The sequence below is a fragment of the Oncorhynchus mykiss genome, chromosome 31 (genome assembly GCF_013265735.2).
Source record: "Oncorhynchus mykiss isolate Arlee chromosome 31, USDA_OmykA_1.1, whole genome shotgun sequence".
Classification (NCBI taxonomy): Eukaryota; Metazoa; Chordata; class Actinopteri; order Salmoniformes; family Salmonidae; genus Oncorhynchus; species Oncorhynchus mykiss.
Window position 1 is genome coordinate 34,147,096 of NC_050571.1, and position 17,076 is coordinate 34,164,171.

Genomic DNA, 17,076 nt, shown 5'->3' on the forward strand with positions numbered 1-17,076 from the left:
TGACTAGCTAAATAAATAAAACAATTTCAACACTTGATCCAGCTCTTGCTCTTCTGCCTACTGACAGGTGGCGCCGTTATGCCATCTCTAGTCGCATAGAAACGGCAGCTTCACATAAGTGGATGAACCTCGTCGTCTCTGCTCGACAGCCATCGGAGTAGGGGACACAAAATCCTCAGCCAACAACTAGCTAGCAAATGGGAATATTGCCCTGGTGACAACCTTTCATGTGTTTTTGTCACCCTGTGCATTCGTGACCAAGAGACGGACCTGAAAACCCCTGTCGGTTACAGCATGAACTCTACGCCTAATGGTGGAGCAGCACCCCCCTATCAGAATGGTAAAACGGGCCGTGGAGATACGGCCGCTAGCTAAACTAGCAAGTGCCAGTGGTTGAAATAGCTAATGGCTGTGTGAAAGGGTGTTGCTTGGCTACCTATTGCGTCTGGTAATTAGCTTAGATAACTAACTTACGTTAGCTATAGCGTTATTAGCTAGTAAAAACGGAACAATTGTCCTTTTGTTATTAACTAGCAGTAACGTTAGCTAGAAACAGCTAGCAAACCGTTAGCCATCTACTGTACTGTAGCTAGCTTGCTAGCTAACGTTAAAGAGAAAGCTAAACTTTCTAGCGAACATCCATTCAAGCTTGCAACTAGCTAGTTGGCAAGCTATATTGAACAACCACATCACTAAAGTATTTGTAGTAATATTTGGTCATGTTCACAAATGGATGTTGCCAGAAATTATCTATCTTCTTTGCTTATTGTACTAACGCAGCCAGGGTCCATGGAGGGGAGGAACCTTTAGGCTAGCTAGAGTATTGACATGTCATTACTGGTAGGACAATACACCGGCAGCTAGTTAGCACAATTATGTTACTGTTGGTTTGAATAAGTCAGTAACTGCTTAGCTGACATTGACAGGTTTGACCCCTTCTATAGAATATTTAGTAATGTAGGTAGGTAATACTTTTGATAATGGTAGATTGATTACACATCGATGATCAAAAATCCATCAACAATATGTAAATTGTTCCGCAAACTCCTTTAAAAAAATTCTAACATGAATCCTGGTTTTGCTAACCTCAACTGTTATTCTCCACAGGTCCAGTAGGACAGACCTACCCATCCACATATCCTCCGGGGTACTATGGAGCAGGGCTTCAACAGCAGGGCTACCAAACCATTTCTGGACACTGTGCCCCTGCCGTCAACAAATCTCCCATTACGAACAATGACCACAGTGCTTACTACCACCACAACAGCCACCAGCAGCCTATTGCCGCACCTACTGTAGCCCCCTCTGCATACAGAGTAACTCAAGGCTCCCATCCTCCCTCTCAGCTCTATGGCACCCTTCCCACCTCAGTTGCCCCTCCAAACCCCCAACAGGCACCTCCATTCCAACAACCATCCCCCTACGCACCGCATGGGGCCTACCATGGACAGCAGCAGTACCTCCCCTCCCAAGCGCTAATCTATCCCCAGCAGCTTAACTTGGTGTCAGCGACCCCCAGCAGCCAAGGCACTCCCATGTACCCCATTGTCTCGTACCCCTCTGCACCAGGAAGCAGCCAGTATGGCACTTTGCGTTCCTCCCAGGCTCCCACCGGCCCAGGAGCCATTTCCAACCTGATAGGCGCTCCCCTCCACCAGTATCCCCCAGGAAATGGCACCAGTCACCCAGCATCTACTGCAGCGGTTCCCTCTGGGCCTAGCATGGCTCCACCCGGCCAACCAGCCACAGTCAACGGCCAGGGTAATGCAGGTACAGTCGACTCTGCACTGTTGTGATTGTCCGTACATAATCGATTTTGAGACACTTGTCAATCCCCTTTTCTTTTTAATTTATGCGATGACAATATTTGATATACTTGCCTCTGCCTTAATTGTCGTCTTCTCCCCAGTCCAAGCCCCAGTCCTCCAGCACTATGACCAAAGCCACCAGGGAGCCATGGCACATGACCACTACGGAGTCACACACAACACCGGGGGTGCTGACGGAGATAGACCACTTTCAGGAACCCCTTTCACTTCCTCCCCGGGGCATCAGCAAGGTAAATGGAGAAAAGAGAGGCTTTTCAACTTTTGAATTAGCCTCCATATCTCTACAGTAACTCTAAGTCCTCAATGGCATGCCCATCCATGTCTGCCATTTTAATGCAAGTTTAAGAGGATCCTGCCAAGGCTCTGACATTCATGGAATTTTGGATGATGGTAAATGACCGCGGTCTGTAAAATCCATTTTTATTAATTTTTTTACAGTTATGACGGTTACTTAATTTTCATGACGGTCTTCATCCATAACCGTCAGTTATACGGTAATTTTGCCTGCCCTAGGTCCTGCATTTTTATGTTTGTGTGGTTATCCGTCCTCACCCTGAGGACCTTCATTCAATGATTGATGAAGGGATCTGTATTTCATCTTTCAAACTCACTTCTTGTAGGCTTAGTCTAACTAAGTGAATGTAATAGGTCCTCTATCTCCTTTTTGTTCTTGTCCTGTCTCGCTTTCCGTTTTCTCTTCTCCATAGATACAATCCTACCATGATTTGTTTTTGTCTCAATTTGGTACAAGCTAGTGAGATGTGATGTTTCAACAGGCGAATCACAAGCATCCTAACCAACATTCCCACCACACAGACACAGATTTTCTAAATTGACAGTCCTCTGGCTCCGTCCTCGCCCCCTCCTCCCCTCCACATAGTTGACGGTTGTTCTGTTTTGTACCCTCTCCCACCCCTCTACAGGCATGCACTACGGATATGTAGCCAATAGTGGCGCTAGCTCTGCCAACGCCTCCACCAACGCTGCCCCCTTGTCATCCAGCTCCGATGAGGATGTTGATGAGGAGGAGGATGAGGAAGCAGGTCTGCTTATAGCTTTTATTCCCATCCCTGCCCGCCCGCCCGCCCCTCATCCCAACTCCAATAACCACCCAACCAACCCGACCCCCACATCAACCCACTTACTTTCCTTTCAACCCCAGGCACTTTGCATTCATACTCATGTCTCAAAGCCACCTCTGCCCATCTCTAGCAGCTTGCCTGCCCCCCACTTGCAGATCCATCTCTCTCTGCTGCCCATCTGACGCATTCTGACGCGTCCACGCATTCAACATCTACGCCATATCTTCTCCCAACATTATCACAGTGTTCCCAATAGATTTTTGTTTTTCGTGATGTGAGCTCGTTGTAACTAAAATCGCTGAAGCATGGCAATCAGAATGGTGTGGAGCATCTGATCAGGTATCCTAACTTCATCACAGAGGATAAGCCTCATTCGAACCATCGGTTCAAATAATGTGAGTACGGTGTAGTGTTTGAGAGTAAATGATCTGTTTTAGAATCTGTTTAGTCTTCTTGAAATTCAGGCTATGCACTCGTTCTTGTCCTTTCCAATCATGTCCTCAGTTTTCCTCTCACCCACTAACCATTTGGGAATGTCTGTCTGCATTTCAATTACAGGAGGGGGCATGATTGGTTTTGCATTTAGATAAACGGATGTTTAGAGCAGACATAATTGAACACAATTTTCAATAGACCCCCTATCTGGGCCAGTCAATAGCCACCAGTTGGTTTGGAACCTGAAATCTTAGCAACTTCCATAGTTATGCTATCCTGATAATGATATTATTCATACTACATTTCACATGTTGTTATCAGAGTACACGCCGTGTTTCAATGAGAAGGTGTTGATGAATGTCCTAGAGGCGCTGGTGGGTCCACACCCTTGGGTAGTGTGTTATTGTCTAGAGGTTAACCGCTTTTTATATATATAGCATGTCCCCTGTTACCACGGGCCAACAGGCTCTCTGCCGCTCACTGGTCTCCAATGGGAAAAGGGTAGAGGCTGAGGCAAGTCAGCTAGCACTCCTTAGCACCTTGGTTCAGTTAAGTGTGCTATGCCTTAACTCTTTGTCCTCTGCCCTTGCTCTCCAAACGCCTTCGGATGTCATTTTCATGCACTTTTTTTGCCACTGATGTTTCTCTTGTTTGTCCTATTTTTTTTTTTTCAAGTGGTTTCTTATCATTCTCTGTACATTTGGCCAATCATCATTCAGCCGCTCTCCATTTTTGGTCATTTTGATATGTCTAATTAGCTGAATTCCGATGTGTTAGGAGGGCTTGTCAGTCATAGTACATGTTTCCCCAGGCCCAGGTTCTTTAATATCTAGAGCACTTAATCCACTGGGGTGGCAGGCAGATTTAGCTGCCTGTGATAATTGGAGCTCATCCAATGAGGCAGCGCTATCTTGGTTCACTGTCACAGCCCTCCGTTTTGCCCAATTGGATTAAACGACTCTTTCAGAGCTTCCAGTGCGTGGGTGTGGGTGGCGAGACCTAAAATGACTTCTCTCAGAGATCTGGAAGGGAAGGCTGGATGATGATGATAACTACTGCCTGTCTGTCTATGGCTTCACCTATTTTCCTATTTCATCAGCATCACGTTCCCCCTGCCCTGCTTACACACGCCTAACATGTCCACCTTTCATGTGTCATTTTTCTCCCGCCTGCATGTGCACTGTATTCAACTTTTAAAGTTAGAGAGCAGCTCCTTAAATGTTTTTCTCTTCCTTCCCCCACCATCCCCATTCTCAGGTGGTGATAGTTCCTCAACTACCACTGGCAGTGCGTCCCCGGTGCCCAACAGCTACGACTCCCTGGAAGGCGGCAGCTACCCAGGTACATACTGTACTCGGCTCTTAAAAATCCAGCGCCACGTTGAGGCATTTGACACAATTGAACGATTCTGCTGCCACATTTCTCTCCGTTCAACCACAACCCCAAAATGCACTAAGTGGGCAGGCAGTCATCAATTTGGTACCTTCAACCCTAATGTTTGTCACTCTATTTCTAGAGTCCTCCATTCCCCCCTCCGCCGACATGACCAAACAAGCCCCGCCCTTTGGCTATGGCTACCCCAGCATGCAGCCAGCTTATCAGCAGAGGCCGTCCCCCAGGACAGACTCCTCCCCCTCACACGGCAGGTACAACCAAACTGGCTACCAGCATTTGTCACAGGTAAGATGTTCTGGTACAACTCACCTGGTTGTGTATGACTAAAAGAGAATATATATTCTAAATAAACTGGGTGGTTCAAGCCCTGAATGCTGATTGGCTGACAGCGTTGGTATATTTAAGCAATAATGTACGAGGGGTATATGGCCAATATACCACGGCTAAGGGCTGTTATTATGCACGAAGAAACCCGGAATGCCTGGATACAGCCTTTAGCCGTGGTATATTGGCCATATTCCACAAACCCCAGAGGTGCCTTATTGCTATTATAAACTGGTTACCAACGTATTTATAGCAATAAAAATAAATGTTTTGTCATACCCATGGTATACGGCTGTCAGCCAATCGGCGTTCAGGGCTCGAACCACCCAGTTTATAATAGACCGTACACCACAGGAATGACAAAACATGTATTTTTACTGCTCTAAGTACATTGCTAGCCAGTTTTATGATGGCAATAAGGCACCTCGGGGGATTGTGGTGTATTGCCAATATACCACGGCTAAGGGCTGTATCCAGGCCCTCCTCATTGCGTCGTGCATAAGAACTGCCCTTAGCCGTGCTATATTTGCCATATACCACACCCCCTCGGGCCTTATTGTGCAATTTTAATATGGTCCCTCATGAAATACATGAAAAGGAGTTGGCCTACTAAGACACTGCATGTCAATACATTTCTCTGGGGGCATATTAGTGTTGTGGATATCACTTCCTTTCTATCATGTTCATCTCTGCCCCACACCTGACCCTTGTGGTAATGATCTACCTGTCCCTAGTGACTGTTTGACTAACTGCCTCCTGTTTGTCCATGCAGCCCTTCCCTAACATGTCCCAGCTGTCTGCGGCCCTGGGGGGGCTGAGCGGTGTGCCAGAGCTGGAGGTGGAGGCGCTGCGGCCCGTCAACCTGCTGCAGGAGAGGAACCTTCTGCCCCACCGGCCCTTGGATGCCCCCGAACCCAACCTCAACGCTGACCTCAAGAAGGCCAACTGCAGCCCGGAGTAAGGGCAGGGGAAGTTTGTGGGTTTGAGGAAATGCTGGTATCTGGACACAACACTAACAGACAATATTCAGCGTAAACTGAAACACTAGGAATGACAAGTGCGATCCCAAGTTTATTTATAGGCTCAAGCAAAACACATATTGGGAACTTTTGTTGATTTCAAATGTACTTCTCCTCTATCTCCACACTGCATTGTTCCTCCATAGTCCCCGCTCACTCAATTGAACTTATTAGCTCATGCCTTTACAAAGCTGTGCTAAAAGCTCTTCTCTCTGGCCTCCACAGCACATTCAGGTGTACCCTGACCAACATCCCACAGACCCAGGCCCTGCTGAATAAAGCCCGGCTGCCCCTGGGCCTCCTCCTGCACCCCTTCAGAGACCTCGCAGTAAGAAGACACCCAGCCCTAATACAACCCGGGCCCTGTCCACAAACATCCCCTAGCCCCTAACTACTATGTACTGGTGTAGATCTGAGAGGATTGGATAGGTGTAAGCGACTGACATTTCAGGAAGCTACCAACTTGGAAGTGCAATTGAATTGAAACGCTACATTGAACATAGCACAAATGTTTGGTTGTGGAATTGAGTGAATATCATAGAATAAGACACTTCAGTGGTTATTTATATTGACTGTAGCGTTCAGTGCCCCTTAATAAAACCCTGTCAATATGTCATAGGAAGTTGACCTGAGTTCAGAAACAGAAAAGCAGGAGGCAAGGCAGAATGAGCTGGAGGGTGAGGAGGTGCAGAAAGCCATTATTTTAGTTTCATTGACAGTGTCAGGTGCAAGGTAGTAAAAGTACAAAAAGCAGACTGTTGATATAAAGACTTGACAGAAAAGAGTCCTCTCCTATAGATTGCAGACGCAGGTTCAATCAGGTGTAGAATGTAAATCATTTAATGAGTAACAAACCACAAATCAACAGTCGTCTTCATCTTTGGGCTCCCGTGTGGCGCAGCGGTCTAAGGCACTCAGTGCTAGGGGCGTCACTACAGTCCCTGGTTCGAATCCAGGCTGTATCACATCCAGCCGTGATTGGGAGCCCCATAGGGCGGCGCACAATTGGCCCAGCGTCATCCCGGTTTGGCCCGGGTAGGCCATCATTGTAAAATAATTTGTTCTTTAACTGACTTACCTAGTGATTACTTTTTTATTTTTTAACATCTCTTTCTCTCCATCCATAGCAACTCCCAGTGATCACGTCCAGCACCATAGTGAGATGTCGCTCCTGTCGTACCTACATTAACCCCTTCGTCTCCTTCCTGGACCAGAGGAGATGGAAATGCAGCCTCTGCTACAGGGTCAACGATGGTACGGATCCCTCTATTCAATATGTGTACTTAGGGCAGCACCGTCCAAAATGTGAGACATTAAATAGCATCTGCTAAATTACTTGAACGTGCATATTCTCCCCCTCACAGTTCCCGATGAGTTCATGTACAATCCCGTGACCCGCTCCTATGGAGAGCCTCACAAGAGGCCAGAGGTGCAGAACTCCACTGTGGAGTTCATAGCCTCTTCAGATTACATGGTGAGTGATTTAAAAAACAATAATAATAATAATACTTTTTTTAATAATAAGTTCAGTCATCCAGAAACAGTTTGCCCACAATCCTCTAGAGGGCAGGTCTCCATCAGATTCATGCAGTCACCAATGGCAAGGCACTGTGCTTTCCAATATCAGACTGTCAGTCTGCAGATGTGAACTGGTTGAATGTTTTGAGTAAAGCATGTGTATGGGTGTTGTCCCCAGCTGCGGCCCCCTCAGCCTGCAGTGTACCTGTTTGTGCTGGATGTGTCTCACAACGCGGTGGATGCAGGCTACCTGGACGTCTTCTGTCAGACCTTACTGGAGAACCTGGACAAGTGAGTAGCTTCGCACTTGGATTCATGTGTTCAATATGATCTGAGTTGCTTATAGCACTGCCGTTGACTCCTGATAAATTCACTTAGATAACCGATGCAGTAGCTATAGTTTTCCAGTCAGTTTATATGTATCTGACAAAGGCCTTTCCTGCTCACACCCCTACTATTAAGTAGTCAAGGCTCCATTTCAAAGAGAAATAAACAAATAAAAGCCATGGATCAAATGTGAAACAGGTCAAGCCCTACTATAAAAGTCATACTAGTATTGGCTGGCTTGGAAGTGCGTAAGAACTGGAGGCATATAAAAGTAAATGGTGATCGCTCTGTTGCTTTCTGTTTTAGTAGTTAAGTCCGTCAACATTCATACACATGGTGAGCAATAAGATTTGGTCAAATCTGAATTTAATCGGACAGTTCCTTAGGGAGCAAACCATTTTGAAGTGTATATACTTGAACTCTTGCCAGAAAAAAAGAAAAGAGAAACATGAAATACTTTAGCAGGACTGTCCTTCCTGTTTTTCTCAGGAAATTATCCTGTTCTTTGTTGCAACTATACAAAACTAGCTTTGACGAAGGTTCACTGCTGGTTCCGATGTCTGGAAAATCTCAGTCACGTCAACTTGAACTCCATAATCTCACATTCTGACGTGAAAAAGAGTTCACCAGAACTCCACACTCACACACATCTGGTATCTCTCAAACCAGAGAGTTATTCTGCCATTTTCTTGACCTGTTCCGTTGTACAGTACTGTTACATGCCGCGGCCAGGCTAACTCTCCGGGGGGTGTCTGTTCTGTGTCTCAGGATGCCGGGGGACACGCGTACCCGAGTGGGCTTCATCACCTTCAACAGCACCATCCACTTCTACAACCTCCACGAGAGCCTCTCGCAGCCCCAGATGCTGGTGGTCTCCGACATCGACGGTGTGTGTTCTGTGTGTGTTTCAGTCAGCTCTCCTCCATCTTTAGGTCCACTGCCAGTCAGTTTGTGCTCGAGCCAACATGTCGTTGTCTTACTAAACAACAAACAGCTCTTGGCAAGGCAACGGTGTTGTTGACTGCAGACTGACTACACCCTCCTCTCCCTCAAACTGACATGTCACTTATCCACTAATGGTAAAAATAACGTGTACTGTAGAGATGTAATGACTTGTCCTTCTGCTGGTGAATATAGTCATTTCTCCAAGTGAATTATCCCAGGACATTGAATGTGAGCTGTGGAGATGCAGTAAATGATTCAGTCTTTGTTCTGTTCTTGTAGATATCTTCATTCCAACCCACGACAGTCTACTGGTGAACCTGAAGGAAAGCAGAGCGGTAAAGGTTTTTCTTTGACTGAGAATGTGTGGAACTTTTTGTGTTTACCAGTGTCACCACAGGCTGATTTTATTATTTTATTCATGTATTTTTTATGACTGGAGGGTGAGAGTCTGTGTGTTTCTGACCATGTATGGTTGCTTTAGTGTGATAGTCAGTTTGTTTTCAGATGCTGGTGTGTGTCATTTTGACTGTTCTCTCTCTCCCTGATCTCTCATTTTCTCTCCCACTCCCAGCTGGTGAGGGTCCTGTTGACCTCCCTACCCGGTATGTTTAGCCAGACCAGGGAGACCCACAGTGCCCTGGGCCCGGCGCTGCAGGCTGCCTACAAGCTCATGTCCTCCACAGGGGGCCGCGTCTCCGTGTTCCAGACCCAGCTACCCACACTGGGTGCCGGCCTGCTGCAGTCCCGGGAGGACCCTAACCAGAGGTCCAGCACCAAGGTATGAGTGCTGAGTCGCACACACAGGCATGACACACACTGTCAGACCATATGGCTCTGTAATGTAAGGTTCCAGTTGTCTAAGAAGTCTGTTCTGCATGTCATGTTGTGACAGGGGGTCCAACACCTGGGCCCAGCCACAGACTTCTACAAGAAGCTGGCCCTGGACTGTTCTGGTCAGCAGATAGGAGTGGACCTCTTCCTCCTCAGCTCCCAGTACTCTGACCTGGCCTCACTAGGTAAGACGTGATCGTCCATTCCTTAGATTATATAATAGACAGGTTACTGTTTAGGAAAATGCTGAAAGTTGAGAAAGAGACCGGCGTCTTAAAGATAATTTCTATCCTCCTTTCTTTCCTTCCTTATTTTTCTCCCCCCCCCCCCACCCCCCCGCCCCTCTCGGATGGCCAGCGTGTGTGTCTAAATACTCAGCGGGTAGTATCTTCTACTACCCCTCGTTGCACCACGTTCACAACCCGGCCCAGCTGGACAAGTTCCAGAAGGATCTGGAGCGCTACCTCACCAGGAAGATCGGCTTTGAGGCTGTCATGAGGATACGCTGCACCAAAGGTAGGTCTATTTTGTTAGTTTGTTTCTTCAAATGGTTATGATTTTGCAAGGGTAAACTACTCCTAGATATTTCGTTTTGTATTGTCTGAGTAGTTTTTAAAATCTTTTTCTGAAAGGTACTGTTGTCACTCCACAAATGTTGTTAATATTTTTTTACGTGTTTTGCCTCCCCAATTTCATCATATCCAATTGTCCCATCGCTGCAACTCCCGTACAGACTCGTGAGAGACAAAGGTTGAGAGCTATGCGTCCTTCCGTAACACGACCCCTGCCAAGCTGCACTGCTTCTTGACACACTGCTCGCTTAACCACCAGCCGCACCAATGTGTCGGAGGAAACGCCGTACAACTGGCGACCAAAGTCGGCGTGCATTGTGCCCGGCCCGCCACAAGGAGTCGCTAGAGCGCGATAGGACAAGGACATCCCGGCCCGGCCGAACCCTCCCCTAACCCGGGCTACGCCTCATGGGTCTCCCAGTCGCGGCTGGCTGCGACACAGCCTGCGATCGAACCCGGGTCTGTAGTGACGCCTCTAGCACTGCGATGCTATGCCTTAGAGAACTGCGCCACTCGGGAGGCCAAACAGTACACATTTCTTGACAATTTCTAGATCGATTTAGCAGTCATCATTATTATGTATGTCTCCTTGGTAAACAGGCTTGTCCATCCACACATTCCATGGGAACTTCTTTGTGCGCTCGACGGACCTGCTGTCCCTGGCCAATGTCAACCCAGACTCGGGCTTCGCTGTGCAGATGTCTATAGAGGAGAGCATGGCCGACACCTCACTGGCCTGCTTCCAGGCTGCGCTGCTGTACACCTCCAGCAAAGGTGAACACCATCTCACCGTTTCATTCATTGTGGAAATATTTGGAGAAGTCATTGCCGACTTTTACTTAAATAATGAATAATTAGTCCCAGTTCTAGTACAAGAGTTGTTATTTTAATATCATCTAACAAAGACAAATTAATCTACCCTCATCTCTACTCCTATCCCCCCCCTCCCTCTGTCCTCCTAGGGAAGAGGCGGATCAGGGTCCATACTCTGTGTCTGCCCGTGGTCAGCCAGCTGAGTGATGTATATGCCGGGGCTGATGTTCAGGCCATCACCTGCCTCCTAGCCAACATGGGTGAGTGTATATATACGCACGCTGCATTTGTTCATGAGATCCGATTTTTGTTGTTGTGTATATTCATACATTTTAATTTTGAACAGCCATTGACCGGTCGATATCGTCAAGCCTGTCGGACGCCCGGGATGCCCTGGTGAATGCGGTGGTGGACTCCCTGAGTGCGTACAAGAACACAGTCTCGAATCTGCAGCAGTCTGGCCTCATTGCCCCCGCATCCCTCTGTCTCTTCCCCCTCTACGTGCTGGCATTACTCAAACAGGTCTGTCTGAACAACACACACACAGAGCCGTTGTATGCGCCGTATGTCTCCGTCACTAGTCAGAAGCCGTTTAAAGCTGTCAATGCTAACCCTTCTCATGAATCTGTGCTCCCACCTCTCCTCCTCTTTCCCCTTCCTCCTCCTTCCTCTCCACCTAACAGAAAGCACTGCGCACAGGGACCAGCACAAAGCTGGACGAGCGCGTCTTCGCCATGTGCGAGTTCAAGAGCCAGCCGCTGCAGCAGATCATGCGCACGGTCCACCCCGACCTCTACCGCCTGGACACCATTTCAGACCAGGTGAGAGGTCAACACTGCCCGCTCTGCTTTGAACAACTGATTCATCTCTCCAGCGTTCCAATGGTTCCTAGCTGGACACGTTGGTTTTGTTTTACCTGGTGGGTCACGAGTATACTGAAACGTAGACTGCTTTACCCTTTTCTGTCCACAGGGGGCGCTCCACCTGAACGACTGCATAGTGCCCCAGCCCCATCTGCTGCACCTTACGGCTGAGAAGCTGACCAGAGAAGGGGCTTTCCTCATGGACTGTGGCAGTGTAAGTCCTGCTATGCTCTTGTCAATTGACCGAAGTCCCTGAAGAAATGAACCTCGTCTCTGTTTGAGGACTTTTTAGCAATGAACTCCTCCATCCGTTCCTCCATGATGATAACAGATCTGACAAGGTTGACTAGGTGAAGGCAATATTGCAGCGTTGCAATTCTTGACACACTTAAACCGGTGCGCCTGGCACCTACTACCATACCCCGTTCAAAGGCACTTAAATATTTTGTCTTGCCCATTCACCATCTGAATGGCACACATACACAATCCAAGGCAATTATTTTTAACCTGTCTCCTCCCCTTTGTCTACACTGATTTTAAAGTGGATTTAACAAGTGACATAAATAAGGGATCATAGCTTTCACCTGGTCAGCCTGTGTTATGGAATGAGCAGGTGTCCATAATGGTTTTCACACTCTGTGTAGATCAGTGTTTACCTCAAGGAAGGGAATGGAGGAAAGATTCATGTATTGGAAGAAGTATCCTTGTTACTGTCCCGTGTAGAAATGTACACTTCATTGACTTCCTCACTGTTCTCTTCTCCAGGTGTTTTACATGTGGATTGGTAAATGCTGTAATGATATGTTCATTCGAGACGTGCTGGGCTGCCCAAACCATGCTTCAATACCCCCTAACATGGTTAGTGGGGCACTAACATTCATTTGACACAATGTGACACATTTATTGCTGTGTATAACTCTGTGCTGTGTCCAGCTGGTGCTTCACAATTAAATAGTACTGTACTTTAGTCAGTTCAGCCAGAGAGTAATTTACATTTTAGTAGGTTTGTTTATTTGGTTCTACTTTTTTTACAAAAGGCCCGTGGCTACCTAAATAATGTAATACCACACAACGTGGGTGTGTTACAACCCAAACACAGGCCGAGTAGCAATTGTCGAGGTTTTGTTTGCGTTTCTGATTCCATCTTTCGGGAGAAGACCAACACATCCCTAAACCACAGGCATTCCTCACATTCGGAACCACACGTACATATTTCACTAAATCACAAACACGTCAGACGTGTGGAGATCTGGGATTGAAACCAACCACTAGTTATCTTTAGTTTTTTCACACACGCACACACACACACAGACACACACACAGTGTAGACTGTCTTGAGTAGTAAAAACAAAGCTGTGGGTCTTGTTTTTTTCTTCTTTGTCTCTTATGAATACCAGACCCAAATTCCTGAGCTGGAAACCCCTCTGTCTGAACGACTGCGCGCACTCCTCGCCTGGCTACAGGACTCACGAACCTTCAGCTCAACACTTCACGTCCTGAAGTAAGTCAAGGACCCCGGGTCTGATGCATTGACGCGTGTGTGTTTGTTGCTAGTGAGTGTCTGGGTCCATGTCGTGTAGGAAGCCATCGGTGACCACATAGTGAGTGTACAAAACGTTAGGAACACCTTCCTAGTATTGAGTTGTAACCCCCTTTTCAAACTAGTGCGCCTGGCACTTAATTATTTTGCCTTGACCTTCTATATGGCACATATACATACAGTCGTGGCCAAAAGTTTTGAGAATGACACAAATATTAATTTTCACAACGTTTGCTGCTTCAGAGTCTTTAGATATTTTTGTCAGATGTTACTATGGAATACTCAAGTATAATTACAAGCATTTCATAAGTGTCATGCTTTTATTGACAATTACATGAAGTTGATGCAAAGAGTCAATATTTGCAGTGTTGACCCTTCTTTTCAAGACCTCTGCAATCCCCCCTGGCATGCTGTCAATCAACTTCTGGGCCACATCCTGACTGATGGCAGCCCATTCTTGCATAATCAATGCTTGGAGTTTGTCAGAATTTGTGGGGTCTTGTTTGTCCACCCGCCTCTTGAGGATTGACCACAAGTTCTCAATGGGATTAAGGTCTGGGGAGTTTCCTGGCCATGGACCCAAAATATTAATGTTTTGTTCCCCGACCCACTTAGTTATCACTTTTGCCCTATGGCAAGGTGCTCCAACATGCTGGAAAAGGCATTGTTCGTCGTCAAACTGTTCCTGGATGGTTGGGAGAAGTTGCTCTCGGAGGATGTGTTGGTACCATTCTTTATTCATGGCTGTGTTCTTAGGCAAAATTGTGAGTGAGCCCACTCCCTTGGCTGAGAAGAAACCCCACACATGAATGGTCTCAGGATGCTTTACTGTTGGCATGACACAGGACTGATGGTAGAGCTCACCTTGTCTTCTCTGACAAGCTTTTTTCTGGATGCCCCAAACAATCGGAAAGGGGATTCATCAAAGAAAATGTATTTACCCCAGTCCTCAGCAGTCCAATCCCTGTACCTTTTGCAGAATATCAGTCTGTCCCTGATGGGTTTTCCTGTAGAGAAGTGGCTTCTTTGCTGCCTTTCTTGACACCAGGCCATCTTCCAAAAGTCTTCACCTCACTGTGTGTGCAGATGCACTCACACCTGCCTGCTGCCATTCCTGAGCAAGCTCTGTACTGGTGGTGCCCCGATCCCGCTGCTGAATCAACTTTAGGAGACGGCCCTTGCTGGACTTTCTTGGGTGCCCTGAAGCCTTCACAACAACCGCTCTCCTGGAAGTTCTTGATGAGCCGATAAATGGTTGATTTAGGTGCAATCTTACTGGCAGCAATATCCTTGCCTGTGAAGCCCTTTTTGTGCAAAGCAATGATGACGGCATGTGTTTCCTTGCAGGTAACCATGGTTGACAGAGGAAGAACAATGATTCCAAGCACCACACTCCTTTTGAAGCTTCCAGTCTGTTATTCGAACTCAATCAGCATGGCAGAGTGATCTCCAGCCTTGACCTCGTCAACACTCACACCTGTGTTAACGAAAGAATCACTGACATGATGTCAGCTGGTCCTTTTGTGGCAAGGCTGAAATGCAGTGGAAATGTTTTTGGGGATTCAGTTAATTTGCATGGTGAAGAGGGACTTTGCAATTAATTGCAATTCATCTGATCACTCTTCATAACATTCTGAAGTATATGCAAATTGTCATTCTCAAACTTTTGGCCACGACTGTACACAATCCATGTCTCAAGGCTTAAAAAATATTTAACTTGTCTTTTCCCCTTAATCTACACTGATTTTGAAATGGATTTAACAAGTGAAATAAATAAGTAAGGGATCATAGCTTTCTCCTTGATTCACCTGGTCACTCTGTCATGGAACGATCAGGTGTTCTTACGTCATGCATTGTTGCACTATGAGCTATAAAAACCGCGTCGCACGCTATGTGTAAACTCCCAGTAATTTGTACATAGTGTGCGACTCTTTGTTTTTACAGCTTACAGTTTATTCACCTTTAGTCAGCACCTCTACACTGCTGTGAGGATCTGTTTGCTACAAATGTCTACAGGCCAGAGGACAATTCTTCATAGCAAATGGACATCTTACAAATTCAAAGAGGCCTTCTTTTTTTATTTTTTTTGAGTATCAAAGTAATTTCAATAGAATGTATATGTATTCGGACAATATGCACTCCTTCTTATTTCACATGCTTATTCATTTCATTACTTCTCCCCGTAGGGATGATGCTTCAGCTAAGACCAGCTTTTTCCAGCACTTGGTAGAGGACAGGTCGGAATCGGCCTTCTCCTACTACGAGTTCCTGCTCCACATCCAGCAACAGATGACCAAGTAGAACACACAGAGTAGAAGGCCCTTTGGGCCTTGTGTAGGAAAAAAAAAAACTGAATGTGAACGTGGCACATGGTAAACAGGAAGTTCCCTCAGACTTACCGTAGAGGGGACAACACAACCAACCCAACCCCACCCACCCTAGTGGTCCGGTCAACCACGGCCCATGACCCGGGGGAGGCAGGTGGAAGGACCAGAAAGAAAATCAAAAATCAGAGTGACAAAGTGAAGATGACTTCTGGAGTTGAAGTGAAGTAATATGCCGTTGGACTCACAGATCAAGTGGTGTGCTCTGAACGGGCTGCTTCTTCAACCAGCTCGCTCCCTTGAACATTTCCCCTATCGTCTCTCAGCCGCTGTCGTAGCTCCACGTAGCATCTCCAAGGGAAAGCCAAAGATGCTACTTCCTCATCTGATTAAGTTGACCCTTCTCTGATACGCCTCCGCATGCTGTGGTATGATCCACATTTTTTATTTATTTTTATTACCATACATCCTCCACATCCTTCTCCCATTTCCTCCCTCTTATCTTCAAACACATTTGACATAAGAGTACAGCATCCCCCCTCTTTGTTTTCAGTGTGTTCTGGAGCTACCTCTGTTACCATTGTGTTTGCTGCTGCTAGTCGGGTAATTGGCCACCCTCTGCTTAACAGGACGCTAGTCAACAGTGGTTGAATACCCCTTCTCTGCACCTCGACTCCTCTCCCAGCTGTTCAAATCCTGTGTCGTCAGATGAAACTGAATCCTTTGTAAACTGCCGCCCTCTTGTTTTTTTGATCCGCTACCAGACGTTGCTATCCACTTTGTAACTATTGAAAATAATATTTTATGTGCGATAATTTATAATTTACCAGCTTATTAAATAAAATGAAACAGTATTTCACTTGATTTTTTTTCCTCCTCATTCACATATTTTGCAGAGGGGTATACTAGAAAGCAGGATCAATGAGTTAGCCAGTTAACTTGTGGAAATATTCAGAAAATACTTTTCATTCTTTAGAAATATAAGCTTGAAATGGGCATGGTCTAATGACTCAGTAACCAAAAACACATCTAAGTTTATCTTTCTTAATGAACCAGAAAATCAAGTTATTTCTAGTTGTTTATCTGGCTATCTCATTAATCCTGTTTTGTAGAAAACCCTTCAAGTGTTGCAGAATTTGTCTGCTACATTAGAGGTCGCTTATCAATGTTTCATTCATGGTTTGTAGCGAATATTTACAGTTGTATCGTGTGACAGAAACTGTAGCTTTGGGGGACACAACAATGGTGAAGTGATTGGC

At 46.3% G+C, this 17,076-nt stretch overlaps 1 protein-coding gene across 4 annotated transcripts; it reads left to right on the plus strand.

Moving 5' to 3' along the window:
• Positions 1-52: 52 nt before the first annotated feature.
• Positions 53-16,681, plus strand: sec24b (SEC24 homolog B, COPII coat complex component). Of its 4 annotated transcripts, none has more exons than XM_021584035.2 (24): positions 53-340; positions 1,108-1,770; positions 1,910-2,059; positions 2,753-2,872; positions 4,604-4,687; positions 4,863-5,026; positions 5,838-6,022; positions 6,310-6,412; positions 7,212-7,338; positions 7,449-7,558; positions 7,796-7,893; positions 8,698-8,816; positions 9,154-9,209; positions 9,446-9,652; positions 9,767-9,890; positions 10,063-10,221; positions 10,878-11,051; positions 11,240-11,350; positions 11,437-11,612; positions 11,774-11,911; positions 12,063-12,167; positions 12,719-12,811; positions 13,351-13,454; positions 15,680-15,843. In XM_021584035.2, exons 1-24 carry the CDS (start codon positions 295-297, stop codon positions 15,792-15,794), a joined length of 3,531 nt encoding a protein of 1,176 aa, XP_021439710.2. In that variant the 5' UTR covers positions 53-294; the 3' UTR covers positions 15,795-15,843. The 4 variants fall into 4 exon arrangements, with proteins under 4 accessions (XP_021439710.2, XP_021439709.2, XP_021439708.2 ...); XM_021584034.2 differs by having other exon boundaries at positions 1,108-1,761; positions 7,781-7,893; XM_021584033.2 differs by having other exon boundaries at positions 54-340; positions 7,781-7,893; positions 15,680-16,681.
• Positions 16,682-17,076: the final 395 nt, after the last annotated feature.

Excerpts from the sequence above, each read along its gene's own strand:
- sec24b (XM_021584033.2), top strand. The coding sequence starts at position 295 with ATGAACTCTACGCCTAATGGTGGAGCAGCACCCCCCTATCAGAATG. Across the intron at positions 9,891-10,062 it reads CTCTGACCTGGCCTCACTAG|CGTGTGTGTCTAAATACTCA; the intron begins GTAAGACGTGAT and ends TCGGATGGCCAG. Across the intron at positions 11,613-11,773 it reads TGCTGGCATTACTCAAACAG|AAAGCACTGCGCACAGGGAC; the intron begins GTCTGTCTGAAC and ends TCCACCTAACAG.